Source organism: Paramormyrops kingsleyae, chromosome 5 (assembly GCF_048594095.1).
Source record: "Paramormyrops kingsleyae isolate MSU_618 chromosome 5, PKINGS_0.4, whole genome shotgun sequence".
NCBI lineage: Eukaryota > Metazoa > Chordata > Actinopteri > Osteoglossiformes > Mormyridae > Paramormyrops > Paramormyrops kingsleyae.
The window spans coordinates 22,576,627-22,592,565 of NC_132801.1; the positions used below are offsets into that span (position 1 = coordinate 22,576,627).

At 42.4% G+C, this 15,939-nt stretch overlaps 1 protein-coding gene and 25 non-coding genes across 26 annotated transcripts; all 26 read left to right on the plus strand.

Annotated features, from left to right (window-relative positions):
* Positions 1 to 163: 163 nt before the first annotated feature.
* trnal-caa (transfer RNA leucine (anticodon CAA)) lies at positions 164 to 275 on the plus strand. Its single transcript has 2 exons — positions 164 to 201; positions 230 to 275. It is a non-coding gene; the product is annotated as a tRNA-Leu (tRNA).
* Positions 276 to 436: 161 nt separating this feature from the next.
* trnal-caa (transfer RNA leucine (anticodon CAA)) lies at positions 437 to 548 on the plus strand. Its single transcript has 2 exons — positions 437 to 474; positions 503 to 548. It is a non-coding gene; the product is annotated as a tRNA-Leu (tRNA).
* A 161-nt stretch (positions 549 to 709) lies between these two features.
* Positions 710 to 821, plus strand: trnal-caa (transfer RNA leucine (anticodon CAA)). The gene is made up of 2 exons: positions 710 to 747; positions 776 to 821. It is a non-coding gene; the product is annotated as a tRNA-Leu (tRNA).
* Positions 822 to 988: 167 nt separating this feature from the next.
* On the plus strand, positions 989 to 1,100 carry trnal-caa (transfer RNA leucine (anticodon CAA)). The gene is made up of 2 exons: positions 989 to 1,026; positions 1,055 to 1,100. It is a non-coding gene; the product is annotated as a tRNA-Leu (tRNA).
* A 161-nt stretch (positions 1,101 to 1,261) lies between these two features.
* Positions 1,262 to 1,373, plus strand: trnal-caa (transfer RNA leucine (anticodon CAA)). The gene is made up of 2 exons: positions 1,262 to 1,299; positions 1,328 to 1,373. It is a non-coding gene; the product is annotated as a tRNA-Leu (tRNA).
* A 165-nt stretch (positions 1,374 to 1,538) lies between these two features.
* trnal-uaa (transfer RNA leucine (anticodon UAA)) lies at positions 1,539 to 1,650 on the plus strand. Its single transcript has 2 exons — positions 1,539 to 1,576; positions 1,605 to 1,650. It is a non-coding gene; the product is annotated as a tRNA-Leu (tRNA).
* A 161-nt stretch (positions 1,651 to 1,811) lies between these two features.
* Positions 1,812 to 1,923, plus strand: trnal-caa (transfer RNA leucine (anticodon CAA)). The gene is made up of 2 exons: positions 1,812 to 1,849; positions 1,878 to 1,923. It is a non-coding gene; the product is annotated as a tRNA-Leu (tRNA).
* A 167-nt stretch (positions 1,924 to 2,090) lies between these two features.
* On the plus strand, positions 2,091 to 2,202 carry trnal-caa (transfer RNA leucine (anticodon CAA)). The gene is made up of 2 exons: positions 2,091 to 2,128; positions 2,157 to 2,202. It is a non-coding gene; the product is annotated as a tRNA-Leu (tRNA).
* A 161-nt stretch (positions 2,203 to 2,363) lies between these two features.
* trnal-caa (transfer RNA leucine (anticodon CAA)) lies at positions 2,364 to 2,475 on the plus strand. The gene is made up of 2 exons: positions 2,364 to 2,401; positions 2,437 to 2,475. It is a non-coding gene; the product is annotated as a tRNA-Leu (tRNA).
* A 167-nt stretch (positions 2,476 to 2,642) lies between these two features.
* Positions 2,643 to 2,754, plus strand: trnal-uaa (transfer RNA leucine (anticodon UAA)). Its single transcript has 2 exons — positions 2,643 to 2,680; positions 2,716 to 2,754. It is a non-coding gene; the product is annotated as a tRNA-Leu (tRNA).
* A 167-nt stretch (positions 2,755 to 2,921) lies between these two features.
* On the plus strand, positions 2,922 to 3,033 carry trnal-caa (transfer RNA leucine (anticodon CAA)). The gene is made up of 2 exons: positions 2,922 to 2,959; positions 2,988 to 3,033. It is a non-coding gene; the product is annotated as a tRNA-Leu (tRNA).
* A 161-nt stretch (positions 3,034 to 3,194) lies between these two features.
* On the plus strand, positions 3,195 to 3,306 carry trnal-caa (transfer RNA leucine (anticodon CAA)). Its single transcript has 2 exons — positions 3,195 to 3,232; positions 3,261 to 3,306. It is a non-coding gene; the product is annotated as a tRNA-Leu (tRNA).
* Positions 3,307 to 3,473: 167 nt separating this feature from the next.
* On the plus strand, positions 3,474 to 3,585 carry trnal-caa (transfer RNA leucine (anticodon CAA)). Its single transcript has 2 exons — positions 3,474 to 3,511; positions 3,540 to 3,585. It is a non-coding gene; the product is annotated as a tRNA-Leu (tRNA).
* Positions 3,586 to 3,746: 161 nt separating this feature from the next.
* On the plus strand, positions 3,747 to 3,858 carry trnal-caa (transfer RNA leucine (anticodon CAA)). The gene is made up of 2 exons: positions 3,747 to 3,784; positions 3,813 to 3,858. It is a non-coding gene; the product is annotated as a tRNA-Leu (tRNA).
* A 161-nt stretch (positions 3,859 to 4,019) lies between these two features.
* On the plus strand, positions 4,020 to 4,131 carry trnal-caa (transfer RNA leucine (anticodon CAA)). The gene is made up of 2 exons: positions 4,020 to 4,057; positions 4,086 to 4,131. It is a non-coding gene; the product is annotated as a tRNA-Leu (tRNA).
* Positions 4,132 to 4,292: 161 nt separating this feature from the next.
* Positions 4,293 to 4,404, plus strand: trnal-caa (transfer RNA leucine (anticodon CAA)). The gene is made up of 2 exons: positions 4,293 to 4,330; positions 4,359 to 4,404. It is a non-coding gene; the product is annotated as a tRNA-Leu (tRNA).
* A 165-nt stretch (positions 4,405 to 4,569) lies between these two features.
* On the plus strand, positions 4,570 to 4,681 carry trnal-uaa (transfer RNA leucine (anticodon UAA)). Its single transcript has 2 exons — positions 4,570 to 4,607; positions 4,636 to 4,681. It is a non-coding gene; the product is annotated as a tRNA-Leu (tRNA).
* Positions 4,682 to 4,848: 167 nt separating this feature from the next.
* On the plus strand, positions 4,849 to 4,960 carry trnal-caa (transfer RNA leucine (anticodon CAA)). The gene is made up of 2 exons: positions 4,849 to 4,886; positions 4,915 to 4,960. It is a non-coding gene; the product is annotated as a tRNA-Leu (tRNA).
* A 161-nt stretch (positions 4,961 to 5,121) lies between these two features.
* trnal-caa (transfer RNA leucine (anticodon CAA)) lies at positions 5,122 to 5,233 on the plus strand. Its single transcript has 2 exons — positions 5,122 to 5,159; positions 5,188 to 5,233. It is a non-coding gene; the product is annotated as a tRNA-Leu (tRNA).
* A 167-nt stretch (positions 5,234 to 5,400) lies between these two features.
* trnal-caa (transfer RNA leucine (anticodon CAA)) lies at positions 5,401 to 5,512 on the plus strand. The gene is made up of 2 exons: positions 5,401 to 5,438; positions 5,467 to 5,512. It is a non-coding gene; the product is annotated as a tRNA-Leu (tRNA).
* Positions 5,513 to 5,673: 161 nt separating this feature from the next.
* trnal-uaa (transfer RNA leucine (anticodon UAA)) lies at positions 5,674 to 5,785 on the plus strand. The gene is made up of 2 exons: positions 5,674 to 5,711; positions 5,740 to 5,785. It is a non-coding gene; the product is annotated as a tRNA-Leu (tRNA).
* A 167-nt stretch (positions 5,786 to 5,952) lies between these two features.
* Positions 5,953 to 6,064, plus strand: trnal-caa (transfer RNA leucine (anticodon CAA)). Its single transcript has 2 exons — positions 5,953 to 5,990; positions 6,019 to 6,064. It is a non-coding gene; the product is annotated as a tRNA-Leu (tRNA).
* Positions 6,065 to 6,231: 167 nt separating this feature from the next.
* On the plus strand, positions 6,232 to 6,343 carry trnal-caa (transfer RNA leucine (anticodon CAA)). The gene is made up of 2 exons: positions 6,232 to 6,269; positions 6,298 to 6,343. It is a non-coding gene; the product is annotated as a tRNA-Leu (tRNA).
* A 167-nt stretch (positions 6,344 to 6,510) lies between these two features.
* trnal-caa (transfer RNA leucine (anticodon CAA)) lies at positions 6,511 to 6,622 on the plus strand. Its single transcript has 2 exons — positions 6,511 to 6,548; positions 6,577 to 6,622. It is a non-coding gene; the product is annotated as a tRNA-Leu (tRNA).
* Positions 6,623 to 6,658: 36 nt separating this feature from the next.
* On the plus strand, positions 6,659 to 15,536 carry gngt2b (guanine nucleotide binding protein (G protein), gamma transducing activity polypeptide 2b). The gene is made up of 5 exons (XM_072712432.1): positions 6,659 to 8,650; positions 10,298 to 10,705; positions 10,814 to 11,002; positions 13,477 to 13,561; positions 15,039 to 15,536. The coding sequence occupies exons 4-5, from the start codon at positions 13,478 to 13,480 to the stop codon at positions 15,162 to 15,164; spliced, it is 210 nt and encodes a 69-aa protein (XP_072568533.1). The 5' UTR covers positions 6,659 to 8,650; positions 10,298 to 10,705; positions 10,814 to 11,002; position 13,477; the 3' UTR covers positions 15,165 to 15,536.
* On the plus strand, positions 6,790 to 6,901 carry trnal-caa (transfer RNA leucine (anticodon CAA)). The gene is made up of 2 exons: positions 6,790 to 6,827; positions 6,856 to 6,901. It is a non-coding gene; the product is annotated as a tRNA-Leu (tRNA).
* Positions 15,537 to 15,939: the final 403 nt, after the last annotated feature.

Here is a 15,939-nt window from a genome sequence, read left to right on the forward strand (position 1 = left end):
CTTTTTAATGACTGCAGTAGCATTTGCCCAATTGCTTGGTATTAACCTAGTCCATCAGGTTAAAGTTAAACCAGTACTCTAAACCCCAAGTATTTGTTCCCTTTCACTCACCGTATTTTTGGGAAAGGTGGAGGTAATGAGAAATAGTACTTTAAACGCCTTTGTCAGAATGGCCGAGTGGTCTAAGGCGCCAGACTCAAGCTAGACATCTTTCTCAAAATAATGGGTATTCTGGTCTCTGAAGAGAGGCGTGGGTTCAAATCCCACTTCTGACAGACTCTTTTCAATAACTGCATTTGACCAACTGCATGGTATTAACATAGTTCTTCAGGTTAAAGTTAAACCAGTACTCTAAACCCAAAGTGTTCCTTCCGTTTCACTCACCGTATCATTGGGAAAGGTGAAGGTAATGAGAGAAGATACTTTAAAAGCTTTTGTCAGAATGGCCGAGTGGTCTAAGGCGCCAGACTCAAGATAGACATCTTTCTCAAAATAATGGGTATTCTGGTCTCTGAAGAGAGGCGTGGGTTCAAATCCCACTTCTGACATATTCTTTTCAATAACTGCATTTGACCAACTGCATGGTATTAACATAGTTCTTCAGGTTAAAGTTAAACCAGTACTCTAAACCCAAAGTGTTCATTCTGTTTCACTCACCGTATTATTGGGAAAGGTGGAGGTAATGAGAGATAGTACTTTAAATGCTTCTGTCAGAATGGCCGAGTGGTCTAAGGCGCCAGACTCAAGATAGACATCATTCCAAAAATAATGGGTATTCTGGTCTCTGAAGAGAGGCGTGGGTTCAAATCCCACTTCTGACAGTTGCTTTTTAATGACTGCAGCAGCATTTGACCAACTGCATGGTATTCGCCCAGTCCATCAGGTTAAAGTTAAACCAGTACTCTAAACCCCAAGTATTTGTTCCCTTTCACTCACCGTATCATTGGGAAAGGTGGTGGTAATGAGAGATAGTGCTTTAAATGCCTTTGTCAGAATGGCCGAGCGGTCTAAGGCGCCAGACTCAAGATAAACATCTTTCTCAAGATAATGGGTATTCTGGTCTCTGAAGAGAGGCGTGGGTTCAAATCCCACTTCTGACAGATTCTTTTCAATAACTGCATTTGACCAACTGCATGGTATTAACATAGTTCTTCAGGTTAAAGTTAAACCAGTACTCTAAACCCAAAGTGTTCATTCTGTTTCACTCACCGTATTATTGGGAAAGGTGGAGGTAATGAGAGATAATGCTTTTAACGCATTTGTCAGAATGGCCGAGTGGTCTAAGGCGCCAGACTCAAGATAGACATCTTTCCAAAAATAATGGGTATTCTGGTCTCTGAAGAGAGGCGTGGGTTCAAGTCCCACTTCTGACAGATGCTTTTTAATGACTGCAGCAGCATTTGACCAACTGCATGGTATTAACATAGTTCTTCAGGTTAAAGTTAAACCAGTACTCTAAACCCAGTGTTCGTTCCGTTTCACTCACCGTATCATTGGGAAAGGTGAAGGTAATGAGAGAAGATGCTTTAAATGTGTTTGTCAGAATGGCCGAGCGGTCTAAGGCGCCAGACTTAAGATAAACATCTTTCTCAAAATAATGGGTATTCTGGTCTCTGAAGAGAGGCGTGGGTTCAAATCCCACTTCTGACATATTCTTTTCAATAACTGCATTTGACCAACTGCATGGTATTAACATAGTTCTTCAGGTTAAAGTTAAACCAGTACTCTAAACCCAAAGTGTTCATTCTGTTTCACTCACCGTATTATTGGGAAAGGTGGAGGTAATGAGAGATAGTACTTTAAATGCTTCTGTCAGAATGGCCGAGTGGTCTAAGTCGCCAGACTCAAGATAGACATCATTCCAAAAATAATGGGTATTCTGGTCTCTGAAGAGAGGCGTGGGTTCAAATCCCACTTCTGACAGTTGCTTTTTAATGACTGCAGCAGCATTTGACCAACTGCATGGTATTCGCCCAGTCCATCAGGTTAAAGTTAAACCAGTACTCTAAACCCCAAGTATTTGTTCCCTTTCACTCACCGTATCATTGGGAAAGGTGGAGGTAATGAGAGATAGTGCTTTAAATGCCTTTGTCAGAATGGCCGAGCGGTCTAAGGCGCCAGACTCAAGATAAACATCTTTCTCAAGATAATGGGTATTCTGGTCTCTGAAGAGAGGCGTGGGTTCAAATCCCACTTCTGACAGATTCTTTTCAATAACTGCATTTGACCAACTGCATGGTATTAACATAGTTCTTCAGGTTAAAGTTAAACCAGTACTCTAAACCCAAAGTGTTCATTCTGTTTCACTCACCGTATTATTGGGAAAGGTGGAGGTAATGAGAGATAATGCTTTTAACGCCTTTGTCAGAATGGCCGAGTGGTCTAAGGCGCCAGACTCAAGATAGACATCTTTCCAAAAATAATGGGTATTCTGGTCTCTGAAGAGAAGCGTGGGTTCAAGTCCCACTTCTGACAGATGCTTTTTAATGACTGCAGCAGCATTTGACCAACTGCATGGTATTAACATAGTTCTTCAGGTTAAAGTTAAACCAGTACTCTAAACCCAAAGTGTTCGTTCCGTTTCACTCACCGTATCATTGGGAAAGGTGAAGGTAATGAGAGAAGATGCTTTAAATGTGTTTGTCAGAATGGCCGAGCGGTCTAAGGCGCCAGACTTAAGATAAACATCTTTCTCAAAATAATGGGTATTCTCGTCTCTGAAGAGAGGCGTGGGTTCAAGTCCCACTTCTGACAGATGCTTTTTAATGACTGCAGCAGCATTTGACCAACTGCATGGTATTAACATAGTTCTTCAGGTTAAAGTTAAACCAGTACTCTAAACCCAAAGTGTTCGTTCCTTTTCACTCACCGTATCATTGGGAAAGGTGAAGGTAATGAGAGAACATACTTTAAAAGCTTTTGTCAGAATGGCCGAGTGGTCTAAGGCGCCAGACTCAAGATAGACATCTTTCTCAAAATAATGGGTATTCTGGTCTCTGAAGAGAGGCGTGGGTTCAAATCCCACTTCTGACAGATTCTTTTCAATAACTGCATTTGACCAACTGCATGGTATTAACATAGTTCTTCAGGTTAAAGTTAAACCAGTACTCTAAGCCCAAAGTGTTCATTCTGTTTCACTCACCGTATTATTGGGAAAGGTGGAGGTAATGAGAGATAATGCTTTTAACGCCTTTGTCAGAATGGCCGAGTGGTCTAAGGCGCCAGACTCAAGATAGACATCTTTCCAAAAATAATGGGTATTCTGGTCTCTGAAGAGAGGCGTGGGTTCAAGTCCCACTTCTGACAGATGCTTTTTAATGACTGCAGCAGCATTTGACCAACTGCATGGTATTAACATAGTTCTTCAGGTTAAAGTTAAACCAGTACTCTAAACCCAAAGTGTTCCTTCCGTTTCACTCACCGTATCATTGGGAAAGGTGAAGGTAATGAGAGAAGATACTTTAAAAGCTTTTGTCAGAATGGCCGAGTGGTCTAAGGCGCCAGACTCAAGATAGACATCTTTCTCAAAATAATGGGTATTCTGGTCTCTGAAGAGAGGCGTGGGTTCAAATCCCACTTCTGACATATTCTTTTCAATAACTGCATTTGACCAACTGCATGGTATTAACATAGTTCTTCAGGTTAAAGTTAAACCAGTACTCTAAACCCAAAGTGTTCATTCTGTTTCACTCACCGTATTATTGGGAAAGGTGGAGGTAATGAGAGATAGTACTTTAAATGCCTTTGTCAGAATGGCCGAGTGGTCTAAGGCGCCAGACTCAAGCTAGGCATCTTTCCCAAAATAATGGATATTCTGGTCTCTGAAGAGAGGCGTGGGTTCAAATCCCACTTCTGACAGACTCTTTTCAATAACTGCATTTGACCAACTGCATGGTATTAACATAGTTCTTCAGGTTAAAGTTAAACCAGTACTCTAAACCCAAAGTGTTCCTTCCGTTTCACTCACCGTATCATTGGGAAAGGTGAAGGTAATGAGAGAAGATACTTTAAAAGCTTTTGTCAGAATGGCCGAGTGGTCTAAGGCGCCAGACTCAAGATAGACATCTTTCTCAAAATAATGGGTATTCTGGTCTCTGAAGAGAGGCGTGGGTTCAAATCCCACTTCTGACAGACTCTTTTCAATAACTGCATTTGACCAACTGCATGGTATTAACATAGTTCTTCAGGTTAAAGTTAAACCAGTACTCTAAGCCCAAAGTGTTCATTCTGTTTCACTCACCGTATTATTGGGAAAGGTGGAGGTAATGAGAGATAATGCTTTTAACGCCTTTGTCAGAATGGCCGAGTGGTCTAAGGCGCCAGACTCAAGATAGACATCTTTCCAAAAATAATGGGTATTCTGGTCTCTGAAGAGAGGCGTGGGTTCAAGTCCCACTTCTGACAGATGCTTTTTAATGACTGCAGCAGCATTTGACCAACTGCATGGTATTAACAGTCCTTCAGATTAAAGTTAAACCAGTACTCTAAACCCAAAGTATTCGTTCCGTTTCACTCACCGTATCATTGGGAAAGGTGAAGGTAATGAGAGAAGATGCTTTAAATGTCTTTGTCAGAATGGCGGAGCGGTCTAAGGCGCCAGACTTAAGATAAACATCTTTCTCAAAATAATGGGTATTCTGGTCTCTGAAGAGAGGCGTGGGTTCAAGTCCCACTTCTGACAGATGCTTTTTAATGACTGCAGCAGCATTTGACCAACTGCATGGTATTAACATAGTTCTTCAGGTTAAAGTTAAACCAGTACTCTAAACCCAAAGTGTTCGTTCCGTTTCACTCACCGTATCATTGGGAAAGGTGAAGGTAATGAGAGAAGATACTTTAAAAGCTTTTGTCAGAATGGCCGAGTGGTCTAAGGCGCCAGACTCAAGATAGACATCTTTCTCAAAATAATGGGTATTCTGGTCTCTGAAGAGAGGCGTGGGTTCAAATCCCACTTCTGACATATTCTTTTCAATAACTGCATTTGACCAACTGCATGGTATTAACATAGTTCTTCAGGTTAAAGTTAAACCAGTACTCTAAACCCAAAGTGTTCATTCTGTTTCACTCACCGTATTATTGGGAAAGGTGGAGGTAATGAGAGATAGTACTTTAAATGCCTTTGTCAGAATGGCCGAGTGGTCTAAGGCGCCAGACTCAAGATAGACATCTTTCCAAAAATAATGGGTATTCTGGTCTCTGAAGAGAGGCGTGGGTTCAAATCCCACTTCTGACAGTTGCTTTTTAATGACTGCAGCAGCATTTGACCAACTGCATGGTATTAACTTAGTTCTTCAGGTTAAAGTTAAACCAGTACTCTAAACCCAAAGTGTTCCTTCCGTTTCACTCACCGTATCATTGGGAAAGGTGGAGGTAATGAGAGATAGTACTTTAAACGCCTTTGTCAGAATGGCCGAGTGGTCTAAGGCGCCAGACTCAAGCTAGACATCTTTCTCAAAATAATGGGTATTCTGGTCTCTGAAGAGAGGCGTGGGTTCAAATCCCACTTCTGACAGACTCTTTTCAATAACTGCATTTGACCAACTGCATGGTATTAACATAGTTCTTCAGGTTAAAGTTAAACCAGTACTCTAAACCCCAAGTGTTCGTTCCGTTTCACTCACCGTATCATTGGGAAAGGTGAAGGTAATGAGAGAAGATGCTTTAAATGTCTTTGTCAGAATGGCCGAGCGGTCTAAGGCGCCAGACTTAAGATAAACATCTTTCTCAAAATAATGGGTATTCTGGTCTCTGAAGAGAGGCGTGGGTTCAAATCCCACTTCTGACAGATGCTTTTTAATGACTGTAGCAGCATTTGACCAACTGCATGGTATTAACATAGTTCTTCAGGTTAAAGTTAAACCAGTACTCTAAACCCAAAGTGTTCATTCTGTTTCACTCACCGTATTATTGGGAAAGGTGGAGGTAATGAGAGATAGTACTTTAAATGCCTTTGTCAGAATGGCCGAGTGGTCTAAGGCGCCAGACTCAAGATAGATATCTTTCCAAAAATAATGGGTATTCTGGTCTCTGAAGAGAGGCGTGGGTTCAAATCCAACTTCTGACAGTTGATTTTTAATGACTGCAGCAGCATTTGCCCAATTGCTTGGTATTAACCTAGTCCATCAGGTTAAAGTTAAACCAGTACTCTAAACCCCAAGTATTTGTTCCCTTTCACTCACCGTATCATTGGGAAAGGTGGAGGTAATGAGAGATAGTGCTTTAAATGTCTTTGTCAGAATGGCCGAGCGGTCTAAGGCGCCAGACTCAAGATAGACTTCTTCCTCAAAATAATGGGTATTCTGGTCTCTGAAGAGAGGTGTGGGTTCAAGTCCCATTTCTGACAGATGCTTTTTAATGACTGCAGCAGCATTTGACCAACTGCTTGGTATTAACCTAGTCCATCAGGTTAAAGTTAAACCAGTACTCTAATCCCCAAGTATTTGTTCCCTTTCACTCACCGTATTATTGGGAAAGGTGGAGGTAATGAGAGATAGTGCTTTAAATGCCTTTGTCAGAATGGCCGAGCGGTCTAAGGCGCCAGACTCAAGATAGACATCTTTCTCAAAATAATGGGTATTCTGGTCTCTGAAGGGAGGTGTGGGTTCAAGTCCCGCTTCTGACAGATGCTTTTTAATGACTGCAGCAGCATTTGACCAACTGCATGGTATTCACCCAGTCCTTCAGGTTAAAGTTAAACCAGTACTCTAAACCCAAAGTGTTCCTTCTGTTTCACTCACCGTATTATTGGGAAAGGTGAAGGCAATGAGAGATATTGTTTTAAACGCCTTTGTCAGAATGGCCGAGCGGTCTAAGGCGCCAGACTCAAGATAGACATCGTTTCAAAAATAATGGGTATTCTGGTCTCTGTAGAGAGGTGTGGGTTCACATCCCACTTCTGACAAATGCTTTTCTATGACTGCAGCAGCATTTGAACAACAGTTTGGCATTAACCTAGTAAATGCATGATAAATCACAAAATATTTAACAGTAAGCCCCTCCTTTCAAAAATTTGATCCCCACCATCCGCCTTGAAATATTTTTAGAACTTGATCACTTTTCATGGAAGATACTGATTTACCATTCTCCACTAGGTGGAGACATAATCTACAATTATCCTTTATCTGTAATGAAAAAAATTACTTCAACCAGTATTGCTAATGCATCCTCATGATTCCTTGCAAGCTGATTTACTTAAACGACTTGACCTAATTATGTATAGAAGCAGATTAGTGTGCAATATGACAATAGTGGCCTGGTGGTTTTGATCCTCGTTACCCAATGTTACTTAATTATCATCACAACACATTCTGTTTCGTGTGTGTAATTTCAAGAAAAGTAAAAAAAAAAGTCTTTTTTTAAATTTAACAATACTGTACTTCAAGTCTTTCATGCTCTGTTAAGTCATTTTATGGTAAAAAAATTAAATGTTCAATCAACTTAAAATATGTGGCGTAATCGATAATATAAAATATTTGAAGTTGCCGCAGTGTAAATAATTTATTCAGTTTAGCCTGTAATAATAGGTTCCAACATGAACATTAATATGAAACTTACGTTTAAATGAACAAACTAATAATTTCAACTATTGACCTGAAAAGAAACACCTTGAATGAACAACAGTGTATAGTGCTTTTGAGATGTTCTGAACTATGAGGACACCTATTGGGAACCAGCGTTTTTGCAAAAGCTGGAGGCAGAGCTGAAAGAAATAAAAAATTACAAATTCAGCAATCCTTAGGCATTACTCCATCTATCCATGTTCTGAAACTGCTCGTCTTATACAGGGTTGCAGTGGGTTCGGAACCTTTCCCAAAGCTTAGGGGCACAAGGCAGAATGGGGCGCCAACCCATGGCAGGGCACACTCACACACCCAGGATGGGGCGCCAACCCATGGCAGGGCACACTCACACAACAAACACACCTCTGGGCAGTTTGGTGTCTCCCATTCAGCATCTTTTGGAGCTTGTGGAAAAGCTGGAGCAGGCAGAGGAAACCCCAGCACAACTCAAGGAAGACATGCAAGCTTCACGCACATGGAGCCATGCTGGAGACATGAACGCTGGTCCCATGGGAGCGAGGTAACACTGCTAACCACTGTTAACCACTGTTAGCACTGCTAACCACTGCTAACCACTGCTAACCACTGTTAACCACTGCTAACCACGGCAGCACCGTGCTGCTTGCGTCACGGGACACTCCATAGAAGCAAATGACCATGTTCTCCTAGGCGATTTAAAGCAAACTGTATATTTAATCTTGACTAGTTTAAATCTTTTGGAGGACATTGCTTTAGCTGTGTGTTAGCCGTCCTTTCTAATCCTTATTAGATTATCCTGAATTCATCATAGTTAATTTATAAGAAACAGTGTTTTTGGGCTGGTGGGGGGGGGGGGGGGTCATTGTTTCTTTGATGAACCTTTTGTCCCCGACGTCACAGCAGCTGCAAACCGCTTCCTAACTAAATCAAGAATGACAGCCGTTAATCCTGAGCAGATAAAGATGCTGCAGATCGTCAAATAAGCTTAACCGATGACTTAAAGGCTGCAAAGAGATTGCCCTTGGATATACTGATCTCCTGGTTCTCATTTAAAGTGTAGAGATGGGATGTGGCAAAATGGGCTTCTGTACGACGGCTGGCCTCCTTCACTGGTATGCCATGTTTAACTATTGAAATACAATCAAAAAGGTTGTTTCTTTTTCCAGTCATTCTGTTTGTATTTACTATTGCATGCAGACAAAATCACTAGACATGATACCATCAACTTATATTAATTTAATGTTTCTTTATGTGCTAGAGAATGAAATTGATAAAAAATGTCAACAAGGGCAATCCAAATTCTTTGTATTCTATTTTGTTGATAACCTACAAAAACTATATCCTCCTGGCACCCGAGATAAAAAGTGTCCTTCACTTTTAGGTTATTTGTCTTAACTTACAATTTAGATTTTTTCTAATTTATTCTTATTTTTAATTTCACAGCATGTCCTCTTTGGTGTACAACAGGAATAAATATGTTTCCTTACATGAGTGAAAAGATAGATGCAAAAACAAAATGTCCACTACAATGGACATAAATGAATGGGTGAGGTCTCAGGAGGATAGAAAATTAATTGCTGTAATTGCTACAACTAAAAAATTCTTAGGCTGACCAAACAAGCATGTCACGGTTTTGGGTGCATTTTTGCGGTGTTGATTTATGCTGACAGGTGATTCCGGTGCTGGTCATGTTTTGTCCTTTGTAAATGCATGCCATTCTCAATCATTTGGTGGTGTAAATACTGCAAGGTGACTTCCCAAACTTCAGATGTTATTCTTGTGAAAAGCTAACCACATATGTAGGAGAAGTCTTCAATCTCATGCCTGCCCGTCCTTCGTCTTCCTGAGGAAATTAGAGTGAATCGCAATAAGGTCAGGGAAAATGGATGGAAATTCCAGACAGTGTAGTTGAACCTTATACTTGTAAATACAGACCTTGGCTGCTGTGTTGTTCATGCGGAAATGATGATTCCAGATGGTATGGTTTGGCTATTATACATTTTACTTAGCAATACTATGATTGGAGTTTGTCACATTTTGGCTGAATTGGAACCAACAATACGCAGGGCTTATCAATCAGCCATGACACTGATACCATTTGACAGAATTGGCATCTGTCAAGGATATATTAAAGGATATATTATGCAAAGGAAGAGTTAGTTCTTGAAGTTGATGTGTTGAAAGCAGGAAGAATGAGCAAGCTGACCCGTCCTCCGCGCCTATAACTGGCATGTGAGCGTCATAATCGGAACATGGAGCAATGGAAGAAGGTGGTTTGGTCTAATGAGTCACGTTTTCTGTTACATCACGTGGACGGCTGCATGCGTGTGTGGGGACAGTTGGCACCAGGATGCACTATAAGAAGAAGGCAAGTTGGTGGAGGCAGTGTGATGCTCTGGGCAATGTTCTGCTGGGAAACCTTAGGTCCAGGAATTCATGTAGATGTTACTTTGACACGTACCACCCATCTAAACATATAAACACAGCACCTCAGGACGTGGGCTTTACCTTTATCAGAGGATGAGGGCAGGCTGTGCCTCTGCTCTACCCGCATCACATGATGAGGGCAGGCTGTGCCTCTGCTCTACCCGCATCACAGGATGAGGGCAGGCTGTGCCTCTGCCCTACCCGCATCACATGATGAGGGCAGGATGTGCCTCTGCTCTACCCGCATCACATGATGAGGGCAGGCTGTGCCTCTGCTCTACCCGCATCACATGATGAGGGCAGGCTGTGCCTCTGCTCTACCCGCATCACAGGATGAGGACAGGCTGTGCCTCTGCTCTACCCGCATCACAGGATGAGGACAGGCTGTGCCTCTGCTCTACCCGCATCACATGATGAGGGCAGGCTGTGCCTCTGCTCTACCCGCATCACAGGATGAGGACAGGCTGTGACTCTGCTCTACCCGCATCACAGGATGAGGACAGGCTGTGCCTCTGCTCTACCCGCATCACATGATGAGGGCAGGCTGTGCCTCTGCTCTACCCGCATCACATGATGAGGGCAGGCTGTGCCTCTGCTCTACCCGCATCACAGGATGAGGACAGACTGTGCCTCCTGCATCAGAGGATGAGGGCAGGCTATGCCTCTGCTCTACCTGGGCAATACCCAACATAAACACAGCAGCAGAGGAGGATGACAGGCTGTGTGTCAACGCTGCCCAGGTGATAATCCTCTCCTTGGATCTCCCTTCCTTTCTTCCCAAGGTCACTGTCCTTTCGTGGATGACCATTGACATTAGGTTAATCAGCCTGCTTCTTTAATCCAATCAGGAGGATTGGTGACATCACTTGATCTATCTTGTCACCCCAGTCCTACTCTGCTCTCTCCCAAAACCTGGTGGGGTCTGGTGAGGTGTCACAGGATAAGAGGGACAAGCACAGAGCTCTCGGTCTGTTGTCGGCTGGTGCAGCTCCAGATCAGGGCCTTTTGGATTTGCCCTGAGTCCCTCCATGTGATAGGTAAGTCTTTTCCGCCTTTCATGAAATGTTGTCCTTATACACACACAGACACACACACACACACACACACACACACACAGACACACATATATTTTTAAGGATCCTTTGTTTTTCTCTCATGTCTAAACCAGAGAAGCCTTGGAAAATAACTACATCTAACTGAGATTTTTTTCATTTCAAACATGGGAAATAAGTAATACAATATTTTAGTGTTTTTCATGTTATGAAAACCACATGACAGGCTTTCATACCTCCCACCACCCACCCCAGTGTGTAGTTGATGACATTTCCGTGCTCCAAACCCCTCCTCTAGGCCTCTTGTGTGAGTTAAATTTTGGAAAATGGACCACATGTTAAAAAAATACAGAAGCGCTTGCATACACATAGATGTTAACTTAAACCCTGCAAAATGAATTGCAGATTTTTCAGTTTTCTCAGTGCATTTGTCATTCCAAGACAGGTTGGATGAACCTCCTCTTTCTACTGGAACAAAAACTTACCAAAGGAATTTATTTCAATGTCATTTTCTGCAAATGTATCTCAGACGTTATTGATTAAAACATGAGTGTGGAACTGATAGTTGACGGCCTACCAGCCCAAAAAGCAATTGGCCAGCCCCTCTTAGTCCAGCGAGGGCAGGCCTTGGTGTGGGGCCAAACCAGCCTGACGAGTTGCAGATGGAGAAGCAGACATTAAACATTCTGCTTTTGTGAAAACAAGAGAACCTCAGCAGAACAGGGAGGTGGCAGCCAGACCGACCCATTCTCATTAGCACTAATGCATCTTGAAAGGCTGGTCCTCAACAAGCAAGGAAATGATCTGAGTTTCAGCATCTTTAACTATTTGTAAATTTTTTAGGGCCTGTGTTACAAAGGAAATGCCCTGTGATTAAATCCTATCCACTATCTGCAATACTTCAGGCTCTCAACCCTGACTAAGAAAAGCAGTTGGATGATGGTTGGATGAATTGTAAAGGGAATGTGTTTGGTGTGGAGTCAGAGCGTGTCCTGAGGGAAGTAAAGAGCTCAGATAGTTCAAAGCATGAAAATACCACGGGTAAATTCTTCTTGAAAAACTGAATTATTATATAACTCATAGTAGAGGTGTGTATTTGAAAGCATTCCCAGCCAAAATGCTTTTCATGCGTGGTAATGCATATGCAACAGTCTTTGTATAGATTTGTGGAAATCTTTTTCTGATGCATTTATAGCACCTAAGACTTAGCAGTAAGTTCTAATGTAGCGTAGTCTGTGAACCATGACTATGGAACCATGACCATAAGCTGTTCTCCATCCATAATCAACCAAGAGTTGAGAACTAGCTGAAAATGCATCAGATTATGTGTACTATAGCTTAGACTTTAATAAATAAGGGTGCAATGTAGGGCTACGAGAATGATTCCTGGTCTTAGAGGAATGTCTTATGAGGAGAGGTTAGCTGAGCTGAATCTGTTTAGCCTCGAGCAAAGGAGACTAAGGGGGGACATGATCCAGGTATATAAGATTCTAATAGGTCTGGATGCTGTTCAGCCAAATGGCTATTTCAATATTAGTTGAAATAATAGAACTCGTGGCCATAAGTGGAAATTAGCGGGAGAACATTTTAAAATGGATTTGAGAAAGCACTTCTTTACACAGAGTGTAGTAAGAGTATGGAATTCCTGCTAGTGTAGCACAAGCTAAAACCCTGGGTTTCTTTAAATCAGAGCTAGATAAGATTTTAACAACTCTGAGCTACAGTATTAGTTAAGTTCTCCCCAAACGAGCTTGATGGGCCGAATGGCCCCCTCTCATTTGTAAATTTCTTATGTTCTTATGTTCTTAGTGAGAACCAGCCAGTCACAAGAAATAAGCAGGAAGCAGAATGATTAACCTAATGTCAATGGTCATAAATGAAAGAACAGTACATTCTCTTTGTAACACAGGCCCTAAAAATATGTACAAATAAGTCACGTTGGGTTCCTTATAGAAAGAAAGAGCAGGATTTGTCAGCTATTTGTATACACACCATTCAGATAATTATCTGTTTTGCAGAAAAGTTCTTTGTACTTGTTTGTTGATGCCAATAAAAAGTTTTCTAATATTAAGTTTTGCATGAGTTGTGTTCAAGGCAGGGTGACTTTATTTACATAACACATTTCCTACAGAGAGCAAATTCAAAGTGTCAAATGCACTGACACAGCAGGGGGACATAGCTTCACCTTGTACATTGTGTATAATGCAAGCCTGGCAGTATGACTAAGTTAGTGCTGCTAACCCTAATCTACACATGCAGATGATATTATATTGCTGGGATGTCTGAAGCCTAGTTCATACTTCACTTTTCCATGTGCGCTTAGTGTGCTTTCTTTTGAATGGCTCTTGGAAAGGAATGGAGCCATAAAATCCAGCTCCCTTCAAAGAGCTGTTATTCCCATCACTATCTGCGACTGATTCTCTCTTCCTGTCCTCTCTTGCTGCTACTGATCATGGCAGGATGGCGCGGGACATGTCTGATAAGGAGCTCCTCAAGATGGAGCTCGAGCAGCTCCAGAAGGAGGTGAAAAACGAGAGGATGCCGGTGAGAGCGTCTTGTAAGCAGCCAAGTGGGGCACCTCTCCACTGCCACCTACTGGTTGAGAATATATATTACATGGACAAAAATATTGGGACACACCTCTTAATCGTTGAATTCAAGTGTTTCATTCAGATCCATTGCCACAGGTGTATAAAGTCAAGCACCTAGCCATGCAGTCAGGGTTACAAACATTTGCGAAAGAATGGGTAATTATGAAGAGTTCAGTGAATTCAAGCGTGATACTGTCATAGGATGTCACCTTTGCAATAAGTCAGTTAGTGAAACTTCTTTCCAGCTAGATATTCCACGGTCAGCTGTAAGTGGTATTATTGCAAAGTGGAAGCATTTAGGAACAACAGAAACTCAGCCACAGAGTGTCAGACCACGTAATGTAAGAGAGCGGGGTTGTCAAGTGCTGAGGCGCTAGGTGCATATAAATCGCCAGCACTTTGACGACTTAACTGAAGAGTTCCAAACTTCCTCTTAACCCCAACACAAAAACTGTGTGCTTCATGGAATGGGCTTCCATGGCCGAGCAGCTGCATGCAAGCCTCACATAGCCAAGCGCAATGCCAGGCATCAGATGGAGTGATGTAAAACACGCCGCCACTAGACCCTGGAGCCGTGGAAATGTGTTCTGTGGAGTGACGAATCAGGCTTCTCTGTCTGGCAGTCTGATAGATGAGTCTGGGTTTGGCAGATGCCAGGAGAACGTTACCTGCCTGACTGGATTGTGCCAAGTGTGAAGTTTGGTGGAGGAGGGATAATGATATGAGGTTGTTTTTCATGGGTTGGGCTCGGCCCCTTAGTTCCAGTAAAAGGAACTCTTAATGCTTCAACATACCAAAATATTTTGGACAATTCTATACTTCCAACTTGTGGGCATTTGGGGAAGGTGCTTTTCTGTTCCAACATGACTAACTGTGCCCCAGCGCACAAAGCAAGGTCCAAAAAGACATGGCTGGGTGAGTTTGGTGTGGAAGAACTTGACTGGGCCTCACAGAGCCCTGACCTCAACCCCGTCAAACACTTTTGGGATGAACTACAACGGAGATTGCGAGCCAGGCCTTCAGATCCAACATCAGTGCTAAATTCCATATTGATGCCTATGGATTTAGAATGCAATGTCATAAATGTTCCTGTAAGTGTAATGGCCAGGTGTGCCAATACTTTTTTCCATAAAGTGTATTTGCAGGGTATGTGTGAGAGATAAACTTAATTTGGAATAAGTATAATGTCACATATATGAAAGAAGTGCTGATTTATAGCCGTAATGCACAAGGATTCAGAAGGATATTGCTCCTTTCACCAAACATTTATAAACATCTCCTTCAGTTTTCTTCATTGTTAACCATATGAAAATAAACAACAATTAAATTTAGCAAGTGTCTGACAATGACAATGATGCACAGTGAGGTCTTGGTTCTGCTTGAGAGGCTCTTCAGTTATCCAGTTGTTCTTGTCTATATTCCACACATAGATTTCAACGACAGCCAAGGAGCTGGCAGACTGGGTTGAGGCTCACGTTGGAGAAGACCCCCTGGTGAAAGGCGTGCCTGAGGATAGGAACCCTTACAAGGAGAAGGGAGGCTGCGTGATAACCTAGCGAGGCTGACGGGGGACAACCCCGGAAAACAGAGAGCTATCTGATATATAAATAACGATATACATAGCTGTGAGTGAGCTGTTCCAGGTTAAATCTATTTTCACCCAAACTGGATATAGCACGACTGTATTGAAGCAGAGCAGTAATTTTGGAAAAATGGTTCCACCTTCAAGACTCTGGACACTGAAGACAGCAAGACCCCAGCAACACAATCCCACCAATCCCATCCAGCTGCAGTGGTTTATTCCCAGGGCAGTCCCACCCACATTTTACACCTTAGTAACAGAGTTCTGTCCTTGTACTCACACTCTTATCAGTGCAGAGCTTTGGCACTCGAGCCCAGAGACCCCCGGCTTGCCAGTGATAAATCGATGTTGTCTGTCTGTAAATAAAGCTTTGAAAAGCATGTGTTTCAATTCTTTGTGGTGAATAATGTCTAGTGTCACGTTCCAAACTCAAAGGAGGCGGAAGCAGGCATGAGGGCAAAAAATGAGGGGTTTATTAAACAAAAGGAACAGGGTAAACAAACGTATGAGGTCAAGCAAAAGGCAAAAAGAGAAACCACTGGAGCAGACTGCGGAGTACAGGACTGGGAGGCATTCTTATAAACAACTAATGAGGGAGCAGATGAGATGCAGCTGGAGTGATCCGCATGAGGGCTGAAAGGAGACATAAGACAAATGAGCAACATGTGTGGCTTGTTAGAGGGATAGAAGAAGAGAGGCAGGGATGCAGGGCACCTACAAGGATGATAACTCACTGTAGGACAAAATCT

Coding starts and splice junctions, on each gene's coding strand:
- gngt2b (XM_072712432.1), top strand. CDS start 13,478: ATGGCGCGGGACATGTCTGATAAGGAGCTCCTCAAGATGGAGCTCGAG. Junction 13,562..15,038: donor TGAAAAACGAGAGGATGCCG/GTGAGAGCGTCT, acceptor TTCCACACATAG/ATTTCAACGACAGCCAAGGA.